General features: G+C 38.2%; 1 protein-coding gene across 3 annotated transcripts in view; it reads left to right on the top strand.

The window, feature by feature from the left end:
- Window positions 1–17,382, top strand: part of COG5 (component of oligomeric golgi complex 5) — a 285,624-nt gene that overhangs the window by 239,583 nt on the left and 28,659 nt on the right. For all 3 annotated transcript variants that reach the window (XM_061413970.1, XM_061413972.1, XM_061413971.1), the window contains 3 exons: window positions 6,595–6,698; window positions 9,813–10,050; window positions 15,783–15,859. In XM_061413970.1, the coding sequence (XP_061269954.1) occupies window positions 6,595–6,698; window positions 9,813–10,050; window positions 15,783–15,859 (419 nt within the window). The remainder of the gene's footprint in view (window positions 1–6,594; window positions 6,699–9,812; window positions 10,051–15,782; window positions 15,860–17,382) is intronic.

Genomic DNA, 17,382 nt, shown 5'->3' with positions numbered 1-17,382 from the left:
TTTTGTAAAGAGCTTGTGAAATATAATCTAACATCCTTTCTCAGTTTCCTCTGGCAGTTATCAGTCCTGTGCCCATCCTTTCCATGAAGGCATTCTCCATAATGCTGTCTTCTCTGTTTTATGTTTTCCATGAGTTGGAAACCTCGCCTGACTGTAAAGTTCTCTGACTACACCATCATACTATAATACAGACAGAGGCAGTTTTATTTCTTCCTTTCTGATCTTGATGCCTGCTTTCCACGCTTTTTTCACCTGCTAGAACACCTAGCACCACGTTGCCTAGAACTGATGAGAGTGGACTTGTCTGCTTCTTTCTCACGTAGGGAAAAGCACTGAGTATTTATTTTACTATTTGAAGTAGGATATCTTCTCAGATGGCTTTTATCAGATTAAACAGTTTCTTTTTTATTCCTGATTTAATGAGATTTTTTAAAGTTATAAGTGGTGTTTCATCAAACAGCCTTTTCTGTTTAAAATGATCACATGGTTTTACCTCTTTATTCTATTAATAAAATACTGAATTTATTTTCAAATATCAAACCAACCTCGATCATGATGTATTACCCCCTTAATGTATTTCTTTCTGGATTTGATTTACTTATAAGTGTTGAAGATGTTTGTATCTGTATTCATAAGTGATATTGGTATATAGGTTTCTTTTTTGTAATTCTTTGTCTGGTTTTGAAACTGTTTCCTCCTTTTCTATTTTCTGAAAGAATTTGTGTAGAATTTGTATTGTTTTCTCCTTAAATGCTTAATACAGTTCTCCAGTGAAGCCATCTGGGCCTGTAGGTTTTTTTCATAGGAAGTTTATAACTACAAATTTAATTTGTTTAATAGAGGGCTATTCAGATAATCTTTTTTTTTTTTTCTGGATTGAGCTTTGATTCTTTGATTCTTTCTTAGGTATTTGTCTGTTCATCTAAATTACCTAATTTGTCAGAATAAAGCTGTATATGATATTCTCTGTCTAGTTAAAGTCTATACGACCTATAAGTGATAACCTCTTTTTCTTACTGATGATTTCTGTTCTCTTATCTTTTTACAATCAGTTTAGTCATGGGTTTACCAATTTCATAATCTTTTTAAAGAAACATCTTTGGGCTTTATTAATTTTATCTACTGTTTGTCTTTCTATTTCCCTGATTTCTGATTTTAGATTTTTTAATTTCCTTCTTATTTTGAATTTTCTTTGCCTTTTGTTGTTTGTTTTTTGGAGACCATATACCATTGATTTTTAGACCCCTCCTATCCTCTAAATTTAAAGTTGTAAACTTCTCTTGAACTTTAATTTTCATATGGCATGCTTTTATCTTCATTCATTTTGAAATATTTTTTATTTCCTTTGTGATTTCTTCGATTCATTTAAAAAATTTTCTGATTATTTGCGGTATTTCTAGATATCTTACTGATTTCTTTTTTCTTGCTTATCACTTTTTTATTGAAATATAGTTGATTTGTGATATTGATTTCTGATTTAATTCTGTTATCATCAGGAAACATACTCTGTATGATTTCAGTCCTTTTGAATTTATTAAGTATTATGGTCTAGCATGTGGTCTGTCTTGGTGAATGAACCATGTATGCTTGATAAAAACTTGTAATCCTCAGTTGTTTAGTATCATGTTTGTAAATATCTGTTAAGTCAAAGTGTAGTGATGTGTTCAGATTTCATGTGCCTCTACTGATATTTTGATAGTGGTTCTATCACTTGCTGAAAGATAGGAGTTACAATTTTCCATGATTGTGGACTTGCTTTTATCTCCCTTCCATTCTGTTGATTCTTGACTCTTCAGTTTTGAAGCTATGTAACTAATTGTGCTGAGGCTCTTTTCTGTAAGTATTTATCATTTTTATGCCTTCTGATGAACTGACCCTTTTGTCATTATGAGATATCCTTCTTTGGCTTTGTTAATACTTATTATCATGCATTATTTTATCTGATAATAAATTACTCCAATCTTTTTATTCTTAATGTTTACAGAAGATGTATCTTCTTTTGTCCATTTACTTTCAGCTCCTCTGTGTCTTTAGTTTTTAAATGCATTTCTTGTAGAGAGTATAGAGTTGGGTTTTGCCTTTGTCTGTTCCCATAATGTCTGCCTTTGAATTGGAGTGTTTAGTCTGTTAACATAATACAATTATCAATAAGGTTTTATTTAGGTGTATAGTTTTATTGTTTTTTGTTTGCTCCCTTTGTTTTCTTATTTCCTCTTTTCCTCCTTTTCTGCCACCTTTTGGATTGATTGTCATTTTTTTGAATTTCACTTAAATTTATTTCTTAAATCTATGTCTATATCTCTTTGTGATTTTTTTTCCCATTGTTCTTCTGTGGATATGTGCATTCTTAACTTCCCACAGTCTTTTAGAGTTAATATTGTACCGTGTCATGTAAATATAGAAACTTTGCATTAATTGAAGTATATTTACATCTACTTGCATGGGGTATCCGTTTTTTATTTTAAAATTTCCATGTTGGTTCTTTTTTACATTTTGAATCATTCTGTTGAGATTTCCTGTTATTTATGATGGGCATTTTTTTCTTTATCTCATTGAGGTTCTTGCCTGATAACTGTAGAGTGGATCATTTCAGAATTGGCAACTATTGATTGTCTTTTCCCTTTAGAATTGATAACATCTCCTCAGTTCAGTTCAGTCACTCAGTCGTGTCTGAACCCCATAGACTGCAGCCCACCAGGCTTCCCTGTCCTTCACCAGCTCCCAGAGCTTGCTCAAACTCAAGTCCATCGAGTTGGTGATGCCATCCAACCGTCTCCTAGCTTTTTGTTATTTAGTCATTTTAATATATCCTAGACAATGTAAACATTATGTTTTGTAGACTCAGTATTTTTATATATTGCTCCTATAAACATGTTGACCATTTCTTTAGCAGATAAGTAGCTTGTTGAGACTCAGATTGTACACTTTCAGATCTGCAGTTGGCCATGTTGAAGATCTCAGTTCTTTAAGCCTTAGTTGCAAGCCACTTGTTTGCTTTGCACACACATGGTTGAATCAGCTGAAGACTAGTGCTGAGTTCACACGTGGAAAAATAGGCTTGTTTCTTCTGTGGCTGTCTCCTCTCTGAAGTTCCCCCCTTACTCTCAGCAACCCTGGTTGAACCACGGCCCCTTCCCATGTTCCTTTGACCTGAAAGACCTGAAAGGTTTGGTTTGATTTTCTCTCAGCATTTTAGCCACCTAGGCTTGCCACTACCATGACTAGTCACTGTCATTGCAGAGGCACAAAAAAAGGAAAACTCACTCCCTTCTGATTGTTATATATTTCCACACTCCTCTAAAACTACTTGCTTTTTTTTTTTTTCCATCTCCAGAAGCCTCCAGTAGGTTTTTTGTTTTGTTTTTGGTATTTTTCCACAATTATATATAGGAGGATCTGTAGTTAGGCACTCACTCCTTCATACTGTGTAGAAAACTTGCCCTTCCTTCTTGAAATCTCCTGTCTATTTATTTTCACTATATTCCAGGATCTCTTCTTACTTCTCTGCCCAGTGGCAAAGAATAACCAAAAGCTCACTGGAGTCAAATGCACCTAGAAAATCCCAGCTTTTCCACTTGATGGCTTTGGATAACCTTAACTTGACTTTAGTTTCCCTGTCTATAAATTACTTTAAATTCCACATCAGTAAGTTAGAGATTCTCTTAATTCTTAGAGGAAGGAACAATTGAGTTTTCAGTGGCATGGTTACCTGTGAAACCCAAAGCACAGTATCCAGCACGTGACATCTACTAAATTAGTACTGAAGTGAAAGTGAAAGTGAAGTCGCTCAGTCGTGTCCGACTCTTTGCGACCCCATGGACTGTAGCCTACTAGGCTTCTCTGTCCATGGGATTTTCCAGGCAAGAATACTGGAGTGGGTTACCATTTCCTTCTCCAGGGGATCTTCCTGACCCAAGGATCAAACCCGGGTCTCTGGCATTGGAGGCAGACGCTTTAACCTCTGAGCCACCAGGGAAGCCTACTCCTCTTAATCCGCCAAGGGCTCCTCTTCTGTATGACATGAAAATGGTATTCCTTACTCTATGAACTGTCCTCTGGGATCTCAGTGACTCATTTGGCTTCATCTTCTCTCTTAAAAGCCAAAGACAATCATACTTAGTTAAAATGTGTTAGAAACTACAACTGTGAGGCCCTCAGTCCCTGCTAGAGAGCCCATGTGGGTTTCCCCATAAGTCCTTCCAACTTGTGTCCAAAACTGAGCTCAGTATTTCCTCCCTCCATCCCTAAATCAGCCAATTGCTTATGCATTTACACATTCAGTTGATAATGCCACCAAGTCATTAAAGGAGGAAAAAAATCTGAGTGTACCCTTCCGTCTTTCCATTCCGTATTTCTCCCATCTGATTCCCAAGTCCTCTGTTCTTTCCCAGCGTCTCTACCTCTTCTCCTCATCTCTGTTCCTGCTGCCTCTGATTGGTTCAGGCACTCACCACTTTGCATCCTACTATGTCCTCTTGCCTTTAGTCTAATATATCCAGTCTGCTGTCCCAGCATGATTTTTCCCAAATTCAAATCTTTAACCACGTTTTGTTTTGTTTTTTCCCATTGCTTAAAACCCATCGTTGGTTTCCCAGTCCCTTCAGGATATATTCCTGTCTCCTTAGCAGCCTGCACAAAGTATATCTGCTTTGTCTCTCTTCCACATCGGCAGCCACCACATACTCTGTTAAACTCCTTACAGTTCCCCAAATGTGTAACCTTCCCCAGGCTCCTGTGCTTTTGACATATGCTCCCCCCAGTCTCACACCCTCCCTCCCAGCACATATACTTGGCTTTTAACCTATTTTAACCTTTGAAAATTCAGTTCGCGCAATACCTTTTGTTTTTTAATCCTCTAAGTATAATTTGGATGTCTCTCCCATGTTCCCTATCAACTTCCCTGGTGGCTCAGACGGTAAAGCGTCTGTGTACAATGTGGGAGACCCAGGTTTGAGCCCTGGGTTGGAAAGATCCCCTGGAGAAGGAAATGGCAATCCACTCCAGTACTATTGCCTGGAGAATCCTGTGGACAGAGGAGCCTGGTAGGCTACAGTCTATGGGGTCACAAAGAGTCAGACATGACTGAGCGGCCCGTGTTCCCTGGCTCTCAGAGCTCTGATACCACCACAGCTTATCTGTTGTCACTAGATTGTGAGCTCCCTGAGGGCACACTGTATGTGTGCATACACACAAACACTGTCTCTTCTATCTTGTTTCATTTTCATCCTTTATTTCCGAAAGGAGAGCCAAGGGATTGTGGGGCAGAAGGCTTAGAGAGAAAACACAGAGCCCATGTCTCTGTCAATCCTGTATACATATCTTTATTTTTATCAGCAAATTAAGGCTTGAGATGACATTTAGGAATCTTATGAATAAGGATCCTGTTTAACCTTTTTTCATTGATTTCAATTATTTGTATGAGTCAAAGTTATCCATCTTCCTTGTATGTAATCATGATTGAAGCATATATATATAATATACTTAAAATATAGATTTTGAAAGTTTACTGAGGCCCAGTCATATTTTCACATAAAAACCGTAACTGTGGCCTAGGATCATAACATAACTGATGAGTATACTTCGCTGCTAACTGCTGCTAAGTCGCTTCAGTCGTGTCCGACTCTGTGGGACTCCATAGACGGCAGCCCACCAGGCTCCGCCATCCCTGGAATTCTCCAGGCAAGAACACTGGAGTGGGTTTCCATTTCCTTCTCCAATGCATGAAAGTGAAAAGTGAAAGTGAAGTTGCTCAGTTGTGTCTCTTAGCGACCCCATGGACTGCAGCCTACCAGGCTCCTCCGTCCATGGGATTTTCCAGGCAAGAGTACTGGAGTGGGGTGCCATTGCCTTCTCCGGTATACTTTGCAGTAGAACAGTTTCTCAACCTTAGCACTATTGATGTTTTTGGCTGGATGGTTATTTGTCATGGGGGACTGTCTGTTGCATTGTAGAGTGTTCAGCAGTGTCTCTGTCCTCTTATTTACTGGATGCTGGAAGCATACCCCTCCCCCACCCCAGCCATGACAATCAGAAGTGTCTCTAAACATTGCCAGGTGTTCTCTGCAGAGCAAAATTGCCCCGGTTGACACTCACTGCCGTCAAACTCTAAATAGAAATCTGATTCACGAAATGCCTAACTGTTCTGCCCTTTGAGAGTCATTAATGTATTTATTATATCCAGTTTGGTCTAAAGCATATGATGTTGCTCCAGTTTTGAAGAATTACTTTTGGTCTTGCCTCATTCTTTCCAGAAACTTTAAAAAATGTGTTCATATTATCTTTGCTTCATAAGTGACATTACCCTTCTCTTCTCCTTTCTCCAGAGGCTCATTTGAGTGTTAAACTTTTTGAAAATATGAGAAAAGTGGGGGAGTTGAAATTTTTCAGTGCTGTGTTCCACATATTTTAAACTTTAAAAATCATTACTGACAGCAGTTATGAGAAGAGCAGACTTCTGTTGGGTTATTATAGTTAAACTGTGTATAGTCTGAATTTGATATAATGTGAAAACTTTTAGTCAAAATGCTTCTCACACCTCAGATTTTTTTGTGTTTGATCTATTTAAATTTTGCCTCTTCTTAATCTTCTTTTCAGGCGATCTATGTTCTTATGGGAAATGCTGTGCAACCCTTGCTGACTTCTGTGGGTGACGCCATTGAGGCTATCATCATCACTATGCATCAAGAAGATTTTTCTGGGTAATGACTTCCAGCCAAAGGTTTTGCTAACCTTCATAGCATTTGTTTTTCATTCCCACCTCTACCTCTACTCTCTACTCTCTAAGTCTCTACCATCTAGACCATCTTGAACCTTGTTCCTCTCGTGATGGAGTTGGCCTCCACCCTTATCCTACTTTATTCGTTGTGCACCATTAACTGATTTTTTTCAGTCTTTATTGTCATCATTTGTCTCCTGTTATTCAGACATGGAACCATTAACATCTGTGGGACTCAGCTTGTTATTAATACTTCAGGACGCTTGGTACCATCTTGTTTTTGCAATTACGTTTTTTTCCTTCCTTCTCACAAATAGCCTGTGCTTGAGCCTGTGGTGTTGGTATGGTATTCCTTGTATAAAATGTCCTGTCGCTATTGCTCTGCTAGTCTGATTCCTACTCTGGCTTTGAGGGGAAGATCCTGCCCAGCCCTCTGCAAAAAAATGATTTTCCTTCTTCAGAGTCTTAGTGCAGTCTAATGTGGTCATATCACTCCTAAACACTCCATAAACACTGGTATTATTCCATAGCTATTTCATATATGAACTGCTTATCCATATCTATGTTTTTGAAAATAAAAATCATAGTTCCTAGCTTAGTGTTTACTGAAATCTTTTTAAGTAAAATGGTTTTGATTTAGTGTATTAAAAAACTGGAGAATTTGAAACAGTTTGCACATGTTCAAAGTGATTTTAAAAAACATACTTTAGAACTAAACATTCATATATTTTGTATGTAGATATATATTCTTCAGTTTATAGTTAATTTTTATTTTTAATTGCCTTGTTTCTTTATATTCATGTTGTTTAATAGAGTACCTACTTTACTGAATTTCTAGCCATTGGTCTATCTGTTTATGGAAAAATTATGTGACTATTGCACTTCTTTTAGTTTTTCAGATCACTTATTATTTCATTATGAAAGTATCTTTTGAAAGGTGAAAAGGTCAGTCTATTTTTAATAATAATGTGAAGCACAGAATGGTAAAGTGGGTTCTACACAAAAATGCTGTACTATTTGGATATAGGAATATGAGACTACTGATTACCAGCATTTGGAAATACATGAATTTTGTTCAAAAGTGATCTGAAATGTTCCAGTTAGACCAGTCATCATTGCCTCTGCAAAGGAAGCAAAACTGAAGTAATTTTTAAAGGCTTGTTCTAAGAGTCGTTAGATACTTCCTTCAGTAATTGTGTTAATGAGCCACGGCTGGTGCCTGCAGATAACCGATTAGCTATTAAAAGTTGGTTTCCCAAAGAGATATGTTTTTGTTAGTTTGCTTAAATACCAGTGAACCAGATTGGTCCTTTGTCTGATAGGTTGCCCCTAGGAGGACCCTAGGTCCCTTGACGTGGTGGACAAGTGCCTCAGAGGAGGGCAGAGCACACACAGACCCCAGAATGACTGGCGCTGCTTCTCAGGCGTGCATTTGTTTACAGGCCTTCTGCCTTCTGCCTCTATGCGGGCTCTTACTGCAAAGACTCGGACGTTTCTGCTCACCTTTCTGCTGCACTTTATCACTTGAGAACCTCTTACTAAAAACTTTTGACATAGCTGGGAAAACTGAGTTTTAGCAATCGCCAGGCAAGGTTTATATTCCAGTAAATTTAAATCAGGCTTCTAATCCACACTGAAAATTGGTGATAACATATTTCAGAATTTTGTCTAATAGAGCATTTTACTTATGTTGACACATGTTTATGAAACTTGTTTTAGTGAGTTATTTTCCAGTCCTCAAGGAAATCATATCACCTGGCCAGATTAAAATTCTTAAAGCAGTCCTCCAGAGTAGTACCAAAATAATGACAGTGCTTTTGATAAAGCATAAGAAGGTTAGAAAGAGATTTGGTGCCTTCCCCCCTGCCCCCAATATAGCCTTTTAGACTGATAAAATCTGAATAAAGATAGGCCATTATGGTCTGAATCTGGCAAAACCAAACCCCATGTGAAGATTGCCATCACCTACTGAGGCTGTCCCTTTGCTCTGTTCCAAGCAGCACTCCGGCCCGTGATACTGCAAACACCAGTGTTCCACTGGGCCCCTTCCATGGCCCTGCCATAGTTAGGATGCTGTTTCTTACACCCAAAGAAAATCTCTTCCTGCTAGAGCCTAGCCTGTTTTCTCTATTTATATCTGCTTTCTGGAAATGCAAGACCTTCAGTTAGCATTCCACTTATAATAACCATTGTTGTATTTTAAAATAATTAAGTTCACCTCATTCTCTTGCTCTAGGCGTTTGAATCATGTCTGTTGTTCTTCCCTAAACCTTTGCCAATTTCGCCACATCATTCTCAGAATATGATTTATTTTTTGAAAGATACAGCATTATATAGCCAGTGATCTCATTGGCTCTCTAATTAATATCAGGTGATTTCTAATTTTGACATAACTCTTCTTTCCTATAAATATTGCACATTCTTTTCATATATTCTTTAAAGAGCAATTATAGACACTTATGAATTATAAATAGTATTTCATGGAGCATCAGCTGGCATCATCTGTTGATCCAAATTAAAGCCTTTCCAAACATCTTCTGGGAGGAAAAAATTGCATACCATGTGTATTGTTACATAACCAGTTCCACAGTCAGAATTCTACTATTGGACTGATTGGATTAAATAGCACAAGAGCAGAGATATTTTTGCCAAGAATTTGTTTGGGGAAGGCAGTGTTTTCTGTTGCTACCGAGTGTAAAATCCTGTTTCAGTATCTAATATTGATTTATTCACTAACCAGGCAAACCATGTGAGTGGATGGAGAATTGTAAAGCTGGAAGAGTCCTTGAGAGGTCAGAGTGCGTAAGGCATTCTGTGAATCATCCAAGACAGATGGTTGTTGGTTTCATTCTTCATAGTCTTTCAGTAAACAGATTCACAGATTCCTTCAGTCGTCTTCCTAGCATCCTAAATCAGGCTTTAAAATAAGATTTAAATGTTGTATGATGCTTTTTAACTCTTAACAAAAATGAACAATTCCTTTTCTACCATTATGGAAAAAAATTGCTTAGGAGTGAAATGGCAGGCAGAGGGGGAAAGGAAATGTCCAAGAGTGCCTTTTAGTGAACTGGCTGATTTTTTTTCTTTTCTTTTGCAGATCATTACCCAATTCAGGAAAGCCTGATGTTCCCTGTTCTCTCTACATGAAGGAGCTTCAAGGTTTCATTGTCAGAGTTATGAGTGACTACTTTAAACACTTTGAATGCTCGGATTTTGTCTTTGACAACACTGAAGCTATTGCCCAAAGAGCCATTGAACTTTTTATCCGCAACGCCAGTCTCATTAGACCTCTTGGTGAAGGTGGGAAAATGCGACTTGCTGCTGATTTTGCACAGGTAAAAAGGGAAAATATTTCAACTCCAATATTATCCATTTAAATAAAAGACCATCTGTGTATTATTCAGTGTTTTAAAGAATTGAAACATGAAGAAAAGTAAACCTAAACTTAATAGGTAAAAAAGGAAAGAATTTAAAGGTACTTTCGTACAAGATACTTTTTTACTTTAACAAAAGAATCACTCCTCTTTGATAGTTCAGGGTACATCAAGTAGCTCATTCCACAGTAAAGTAGCATTTCCCATTTTTCATAATATGGGACCTTCTGACGATTTTACTATTCTACCACGTCAGTAATGATAAGAATAACTGATTAACCTTGTTGGAAAATAATGAAGAGAATGAAATTTATCCTTCAAAGAGTGGGAAAGGACAGTCTGTTCTCATGTAAAGAGGAGCCCCAACACATGTGTGGTCCTCCAGGGTCAGCTCAGCGTTCCAGGGCAGGTTCTAATTCGTTTACATATACAGAGGTCCAGGTAGATTGTTTGATCCTCATCTGTTAAATAAGAATACCTTTCTTATGCACGGCCAGCCTTAAAGTCATTCCACACTATCCGATGTGAATGAAGTAGCGTCACATTAAGATAGCAGAATAATAATCAGCTCTTATAGAAAGGTTTTTTTTTTTTCTTTGTCCTTTAGACAGACTTTTAAAAAGCCTTATAAATATAGTATCAGAAGCAGATTAGAACTACCTCACACATCTACTTTCATTAAAAAAAAATTAGAAACAAATAATTCATATTTACATAGCATGTCAAAGGTGAACTCATTTTTTAAGCCTTTGAAAGCTGTTAGCCCTCCTGGCCTAAACAGTAATCCAAATGGATTATTCCCAATGGTGTGCCCCATCCTCCCTGTTTATAAAGGTAGACAAGTTGTAATGTCCCTCCTCTTTATTCCTGTGTGTATCTGGGAGCAAGTCGTGGTTCATCATTCCTACTCCCAGGAGAGAATGTGGTGGGCTACTTACACCAGGCAGGGGTTTTAGAGGCTCCTCTGCACCCAGCAGTTACAACAAGGTACATATCCTGATGTTTCAAGAACCAGGCTGTCTGCATGTTAATTGGTCTAGAGTTAGTCATTTTCATCCCCAAATGATATGCCCGAGACCACTAAGTCAGAGTAAGGAGCCTTCCTTTGTGAAATATGCCTTTAGTAACCTCAGCGTGAGAATACTTGTAAGTGTCACCTTTGTGTGGCTCCTTTTACCTTTCCCATTTTTGTCAACTTAATTCTTAGGCACCTGTACATTTTGTTGTTACAAGTAAACTGCAGCTTAAAGAGAATTATATGTCGTGTCATACTTGTGGGTATGACAAATTTATTGGGGTTACAGGGGTTACAGGCTGATTATCACATGAAAGCACAGTGATGTACCAAGACCTGCTCGTATTTGTTAAAAACACTGTGAGCTGTGCCCCAGTGAGTGTCTGTTCTTCTTTCCCCCTTTCCTCCTTCATTTTATTTTTCTTTCCCTGTCCTCTTCTCTCTCCTGGGCTCCCTCCCCCACTGGTTTATTTGCATTCTGCTCCAGCTGGTTCTTGAGTCACTTTCCTGGAGGCAGCACTTCAAGTCCAATTAGAGTGGCAGCCGAGCAGGAGATGGCCGACATGAGAGTGCTGCGGGAAGAAGGCTTTTTTTTTGTTTGTTTTAATGATATATCCCCTTATGAGTCCCGGGAGCTGGAGAGTGCTATCCTGTGACCCTTGCTATCGCAGCCTGCACCTGCTTAAAATGCCTAGCTTCCAGGGGCGGGATTGAGCTTCTACCTTCCTTGAACCACACATTCAGAATTTTATTTGGCATTTCCTTCTTTCTGAAGACATGTTGCCCATAAATCAGACCTTTTTCCAGGTCCCTTCTCTTAAGATGAATGAAACACATCAGTCGTTATTATATACTAACTTATTATGCACCAAGGCCACCTCTGCTTTCCATCTCTTACTCAGTGTTAGAGTATGTTTTCCAGCCATACAGTGACACTGGTGGCTGCACCCTCTGTGGGCTGACTCCTTCACTCCTGGACAATGTCCCTGCTTCACAACACCCTGCCCCTCACTGTGTGGCTTCTTCCCAGCCCTGCGGGTCGTGGGCAGTGGAATGACAGGCACAGGCACTTTGGAAGTTAGTCGTGGGTATGGCCAATAGCTTTGGCAAATATTATCCAGCTATTGTATCTTCCCCTATATTTTACAAATATTAAAGTGAGTTTGGGGCCTTCATTTCATTTAATGTAGTTTCTTACCACAACTACAATTATGTGATATTCTACCTCAGCTTTTGTACTTGGTTGGAAATATTTTTCTGAGGTAAATCGAAACACTTAGATGGCATTACCCTGACATTTATATTCATGACAGGCATCACCTGGGACTAGAAAGCCTTTTGGCTGCCTCATTACTGAAAGTTCTATCAACTTGTGTTCAAAATTAAACAAAACCATAGCAGCTATTGGAATCAAGAACACACTTATCCTTGATGGGTTTCAAAAAAAGTTCTTTTGATAAAAGTGCCTGCTATTCTGGCATAAATAACAGAAAGAGAAAGAACTCAGAAGAGAGTAGTTTGGGATTACTGATTATTTGTCATCAAGTCCACTTTGCAAAGGCAGATAATGATATATTTTTAAAGATTTATGTAGGAATCCTAACTTCTCCTCACTGGCACCATTACACAGGTGAAAGAGAAAATATTTTCAGGGAGCCATCTGGTGGGTTCATGATGAGGAACGTGCCCAGTGCATAGCCCCTTAGGAATCAGGTCATGGGCATGAGGTGGTTTCCTCATGGTAATTAATTCCCTACTGTGACCACATGGTCTCTGGGTTTACACTAATCACACAGCAGTCCTCAAGCACTAGGCTTGTCCAAGCCACTGGGGTTCTGCTGATTCAGAATCTCTCTGGGGACCTGTCCACACTGTCCTTTGAACCACACATTCCCCTCTGCTCCTCAGATGTGTGTGTTTCCCAGAGAGAAGGATGATGGTTTTTTTAAACATTAACATTTTATTTATTTATTTTTGGCTGTGCTGGGTCTTCGTTGCTGCGCAGACTTTTCTCTAGTTGTGGCAAGTGGGGGCTTCTCTAGTTGCTGTGCTTCTCATTGCGGTGGCTTCTCTTATTTCAGAGCACAGGCTATGCCGCTGTGGGCTCAAAAGTTGTGGCTCCCGGGCTCTAGAGCACAGGTTCAATAGTTGTGGCATGGGCTTAGTTGTTCACTGCATGTGGATTCTTCCCAGATTAGGGATCGAGCCTGTGTCTCCTGTATTGGCACACAAATTCTTAACCACGGAACCACCAGGGAATCCCTAGAGAAGGATGACTTTTGACGTTGGCATTAAATTATTTACTCAGTGGCACTCTGAGCAGTTTCTGTTTATTTCTGGTTCCCTTTAAATATATATTTATATCTCTCTTGCTTTTTGCCTGAAAATTATAAATTTGGGGAAAAATCCCCAAATAATCAAGGTTCTAATTCCTGTTGCCTTTTCTTCTGAACAGTGTCAGGGCAGGAATGCCCAGGAGTATCTGAAGATGCCCTGTGGTTAGCCAGATGTCCACGGTGGGCATGGAGCAGCTCTGTAATTAGTTAACCATGCCTGCTGCTCACTGTTTGTTGCCTCCAAACAGGAGAGCTGGAGAGGGGCAGCTGCAGGTGCCGTTTGTATCCACAGCTAATGGCAGAGTCACGCCTCTAAAAGGAGCACTCCTGCCCTTCAGAAGCATGGCCTTTATTGTCTAGTGGAACTCTGGCAGAAGAAGATGGTCTTTAGTACCCTAGGGGTCCCTGATGGATGAAAAATTTATGTTAAACATATAACATTTTGAAATTGTCATATGGCATAGAAGTCTCCTGCAGTCATCAGAGATGACACAGCCATTCGAGGTCATATTCTCATACTGTAATTTTCTCCTAGCTGTTTTATTTAACATTCAGTCCTGCTCAAGTGCTAAAGCAAAGGTTGTTTGCTGTAATCTTTGAAAATGATAAATCCCACTGGGGTAACAAAAAAAATCGACAAATTTCAGTGTGTAAAAAACCATTATAAATGCACCTCCACAGAGAAACAGACGGGCATAGGTACATGTTAACCACATTTTTACTTTGTACTCACTGTAAAATAAATACCACGTTCTATAGGAAACCAGAAACTCCTATCTAGTGAATAAACTAAATAGGTCCCAAGGAGCAGCCCATCGCCCACTGTCTTCAAGAACATTGGCTTGAAACTGCTCTCTCTTGTAATATTGGAAAGAATCTGACTTTTCTTCATCAGATTTCTCCTTTTATTTACTTATCCTTTTGTGTTTTAGAAAATTTGCTGACCACGTAAGGTTTCCCTCTAGGACATACAGTACACTCTGTCTTCTGTATGCTGAGAGAGAAATCCACCAGTCACGAGTCACCCTCAAGACCATCTGAAGAAAGGAAGCTGCTTTGTAATTCTCCCCTGACACTCAGTTCACACAGCTGATTTCACACTTGTTTGTTGTTTCTCTTAATAATAATCAATCTGCATGTGCATCTGTGTTTACACACACAGATCTCTCATAAGCTAGATGACTGAAGATTATATTATTTAAATAAATATTTATCCTCTTCAATAAATTTGAGAACTCCTCAGAGGTAAGACCGTCTAATTCATCTTCTTATCTCCATGTCTAGTTTGGTGCCTGATAATTAGTAGGGAGTAAAAAATGTTTCTCAAATGAGTGAGTACGTCTCCATGGTCTTCTAATGGCAAGAAGATATGAACAGTTTTTCAGAAAGATGGCCAGCAAGACAGATACCCCATTTTTCATTCATATGTTTTTCTTGAAGAAAGATGTTGATTTACCAGGGCGCAGGCTTTTCTCAGAAATTTTCTAAACTATTCTTTACCAGAGCTCTGTTCATAGCAAGTATAGTGAAATGGCTTACCATCTGCCACATATGCAAAAACTTTGCGTATGCACTTGGTAGGTAAAGAACAGGTAACCTAAAACTCCAATTAATGACAACATTTCCAGTCAAAGGAGGAAAATAAAGAGAAGTAGTAGTTGCTGAATTCTTCAGTCAGGAAGCAAATTAATCCACTAACAATTTAAAAGGGGGAAATTTTTTTTTTTTAATGATAGTAATTGCTGACACTTAATAAGCACTTACTGTATGCCGTGCACATAGTGCTTTGTGAAATTATCTATTTTGTTTGCATAATTTTATGACGGGTATTATCTGTGTTTGACAGATGAGGAACTTGAAACGTAAAGAGGTTAAGCCCAGAGCCACACAACTAGTCACTGTAGATCAGAAACTGACACACGTGCGCTGCCTCCAGAGTCAGTGCTTTTCATCATTTTTCACCAGCCCAGTGAAAACTGTCATCATTTCTGTTTAATAGAAAAAGACTTGTGATGTTCACTTAAAGTACAGACACACAGGCAGTCTTGAAAACATTTCTTTTTCTGATTTTTCAATGGAGAAAAAAAATCTAAACCTTCTCCTCATACACAACAAAAGCTGCTTTTCTATTCTTGAAGGAATTATCTTATGACCTTTTTAGTAAATAAATGCAAAAGCTATCTAAGTTCTTGCCTTTTAATAAACTTGACATTCAAAACTGCCTTACAGTGCAGATCCAATTAAGTTTACTTCAAGCTACAAATTTCTGTGATCCAAGTGGGTCCCCAGTTCACTTCAAGATACTGATATAAAAAGCTATGGGATATCTTTTAATATTTCAGATGGAGTTGGCTGTGGGTCCATTCTGCAGAAGAGTATCTGATTTGGGAAAGTCCTATCGAATGCTGAGGTCATTCAGGTGAGGCATAGTTCTGTTATCACTGTTAATATAACCATACCCTATTAGCAGATAAATCCTTTCCTAGTCATGTTGATCTACACGAAATTGCCATTATTCAACCATTTTGTGGTATACAACAAACAATGGCATTTTCATATGGTTCATCTTGAAAGTTATCCAAACCAGAAATTTATAATGTTATATTCAATAATTTGTGTGTGTGTGTGTGTTGCAGTTCAGTTGCAGTTCACAAGATTGAGCTGTTAAATTTTTTATTATGCTCTTCCTAGGGAATTTTTTAAATTCTCCATTCTTACAGAAATATATTGAATAATACCAGGCAGTTCATAACTATATAGACATCTTTTTCTGAAAATGTTATTGGTTCATTTATCATTTCCAACCCAGTCTACTTCTAAAAAGGTCATAGGTTGCATGCCATTAAAAAAACAAAAACAAACTATTAGATAGAGCATTTGAAGAACCGAGTTTAGTGTTGAAATGCAGAGAATGACTGTAAATGTAGTAGATACTTTAAGGTAACCATGGCTAATGCAATTGAGCACAAAATTCGGGATTGAGCTTCCTAGAAATCAATTCAAAAAGAAAAATGAGTTAATTCAAACCCATGATCTAAGAATGTATCAATTTAACAGGAAAATCCGTTTCAGTGCTGAATACTTAGGTAGACCTTTTACCAACTCAAATTTTAAGGACCATTGAATAGCTTAATGTCTAGGTCTTAAGTATCAGATTTTAGAAAATAAAAAGATATTGTGCATATGGCTGTTTATTCAGTAAGCCAGACTTGCCAAACTTTTCACATCATGGCACACACAGAAAATGTATATGTACAAAAAGATGACTAACGCTGAGAGCCAAGGGGATCAGCAATAGTTACAACTTGTGACTGAAGCATGCCAGATGGGAAGCCTTGATGTCAGCTATCCATAATATCCTGGAGCGTGATGCTTTTTAATATTTCTTTCTAAAGATAGGTAAGAGAATCCAGGCATGTGGCTTTCTATAAACTGACTGAGTACTAGAAACTAGAATAATCAATAAGTAGTATGTTCTTTAAAAGGTTGCTTCACTCTCTTATGTCACCCAAGATCTTCGTAGAAAATTCAGGTATACTAGCACTTGAAATATAAGAACCTAAGGTTGTTGATTGAAAGGGGAGGGTTATCTTTTACTTTTACTGTGTGTGCTTGGCAAAAATATTTTTAATGCCAACACAAGAGCCTGAACTTGTATTTTTCTCAAATGCCTTATGTGTACAAAGTTGGATTTCAGAAACAGTGATGTCACAAGTGTTTCAGATATCTTCTTTGGATTAGCTCAAACCTTTTATAAGTATTTAAATATTTTGGAAGCCTTTGGGTTTGGCACTACCAGATATGGACAAGTTGAAAGATTAAGAGGCACTGAGCTTACTGATCTTCCAGTCATCTCTATGTACCATTAAAAACAACCTTAATAAAACTCCTATAAAGAGACGGTTGGATGGCATCACCGACTCAATGGACATGAGTTTGAGT

This window comes from Bos javanicus, chromosome 4 (assembly GCF_032452875.1).
Source record: "Bos javanicus breed banteng chromosome 4, ARS-OSU_banteng_1.0, whole genome shotgun sequence".
Taxonomy (NCBI): domain Eukaryota; kingdom Metazoa; phylum Chordata; class Mammalia; order Artiodactyla; family Bovidae; genus Bos; species Bos javanicus.
This window is presented reverse-complemented; position numbering and strand designations above follow the sequence as displayed.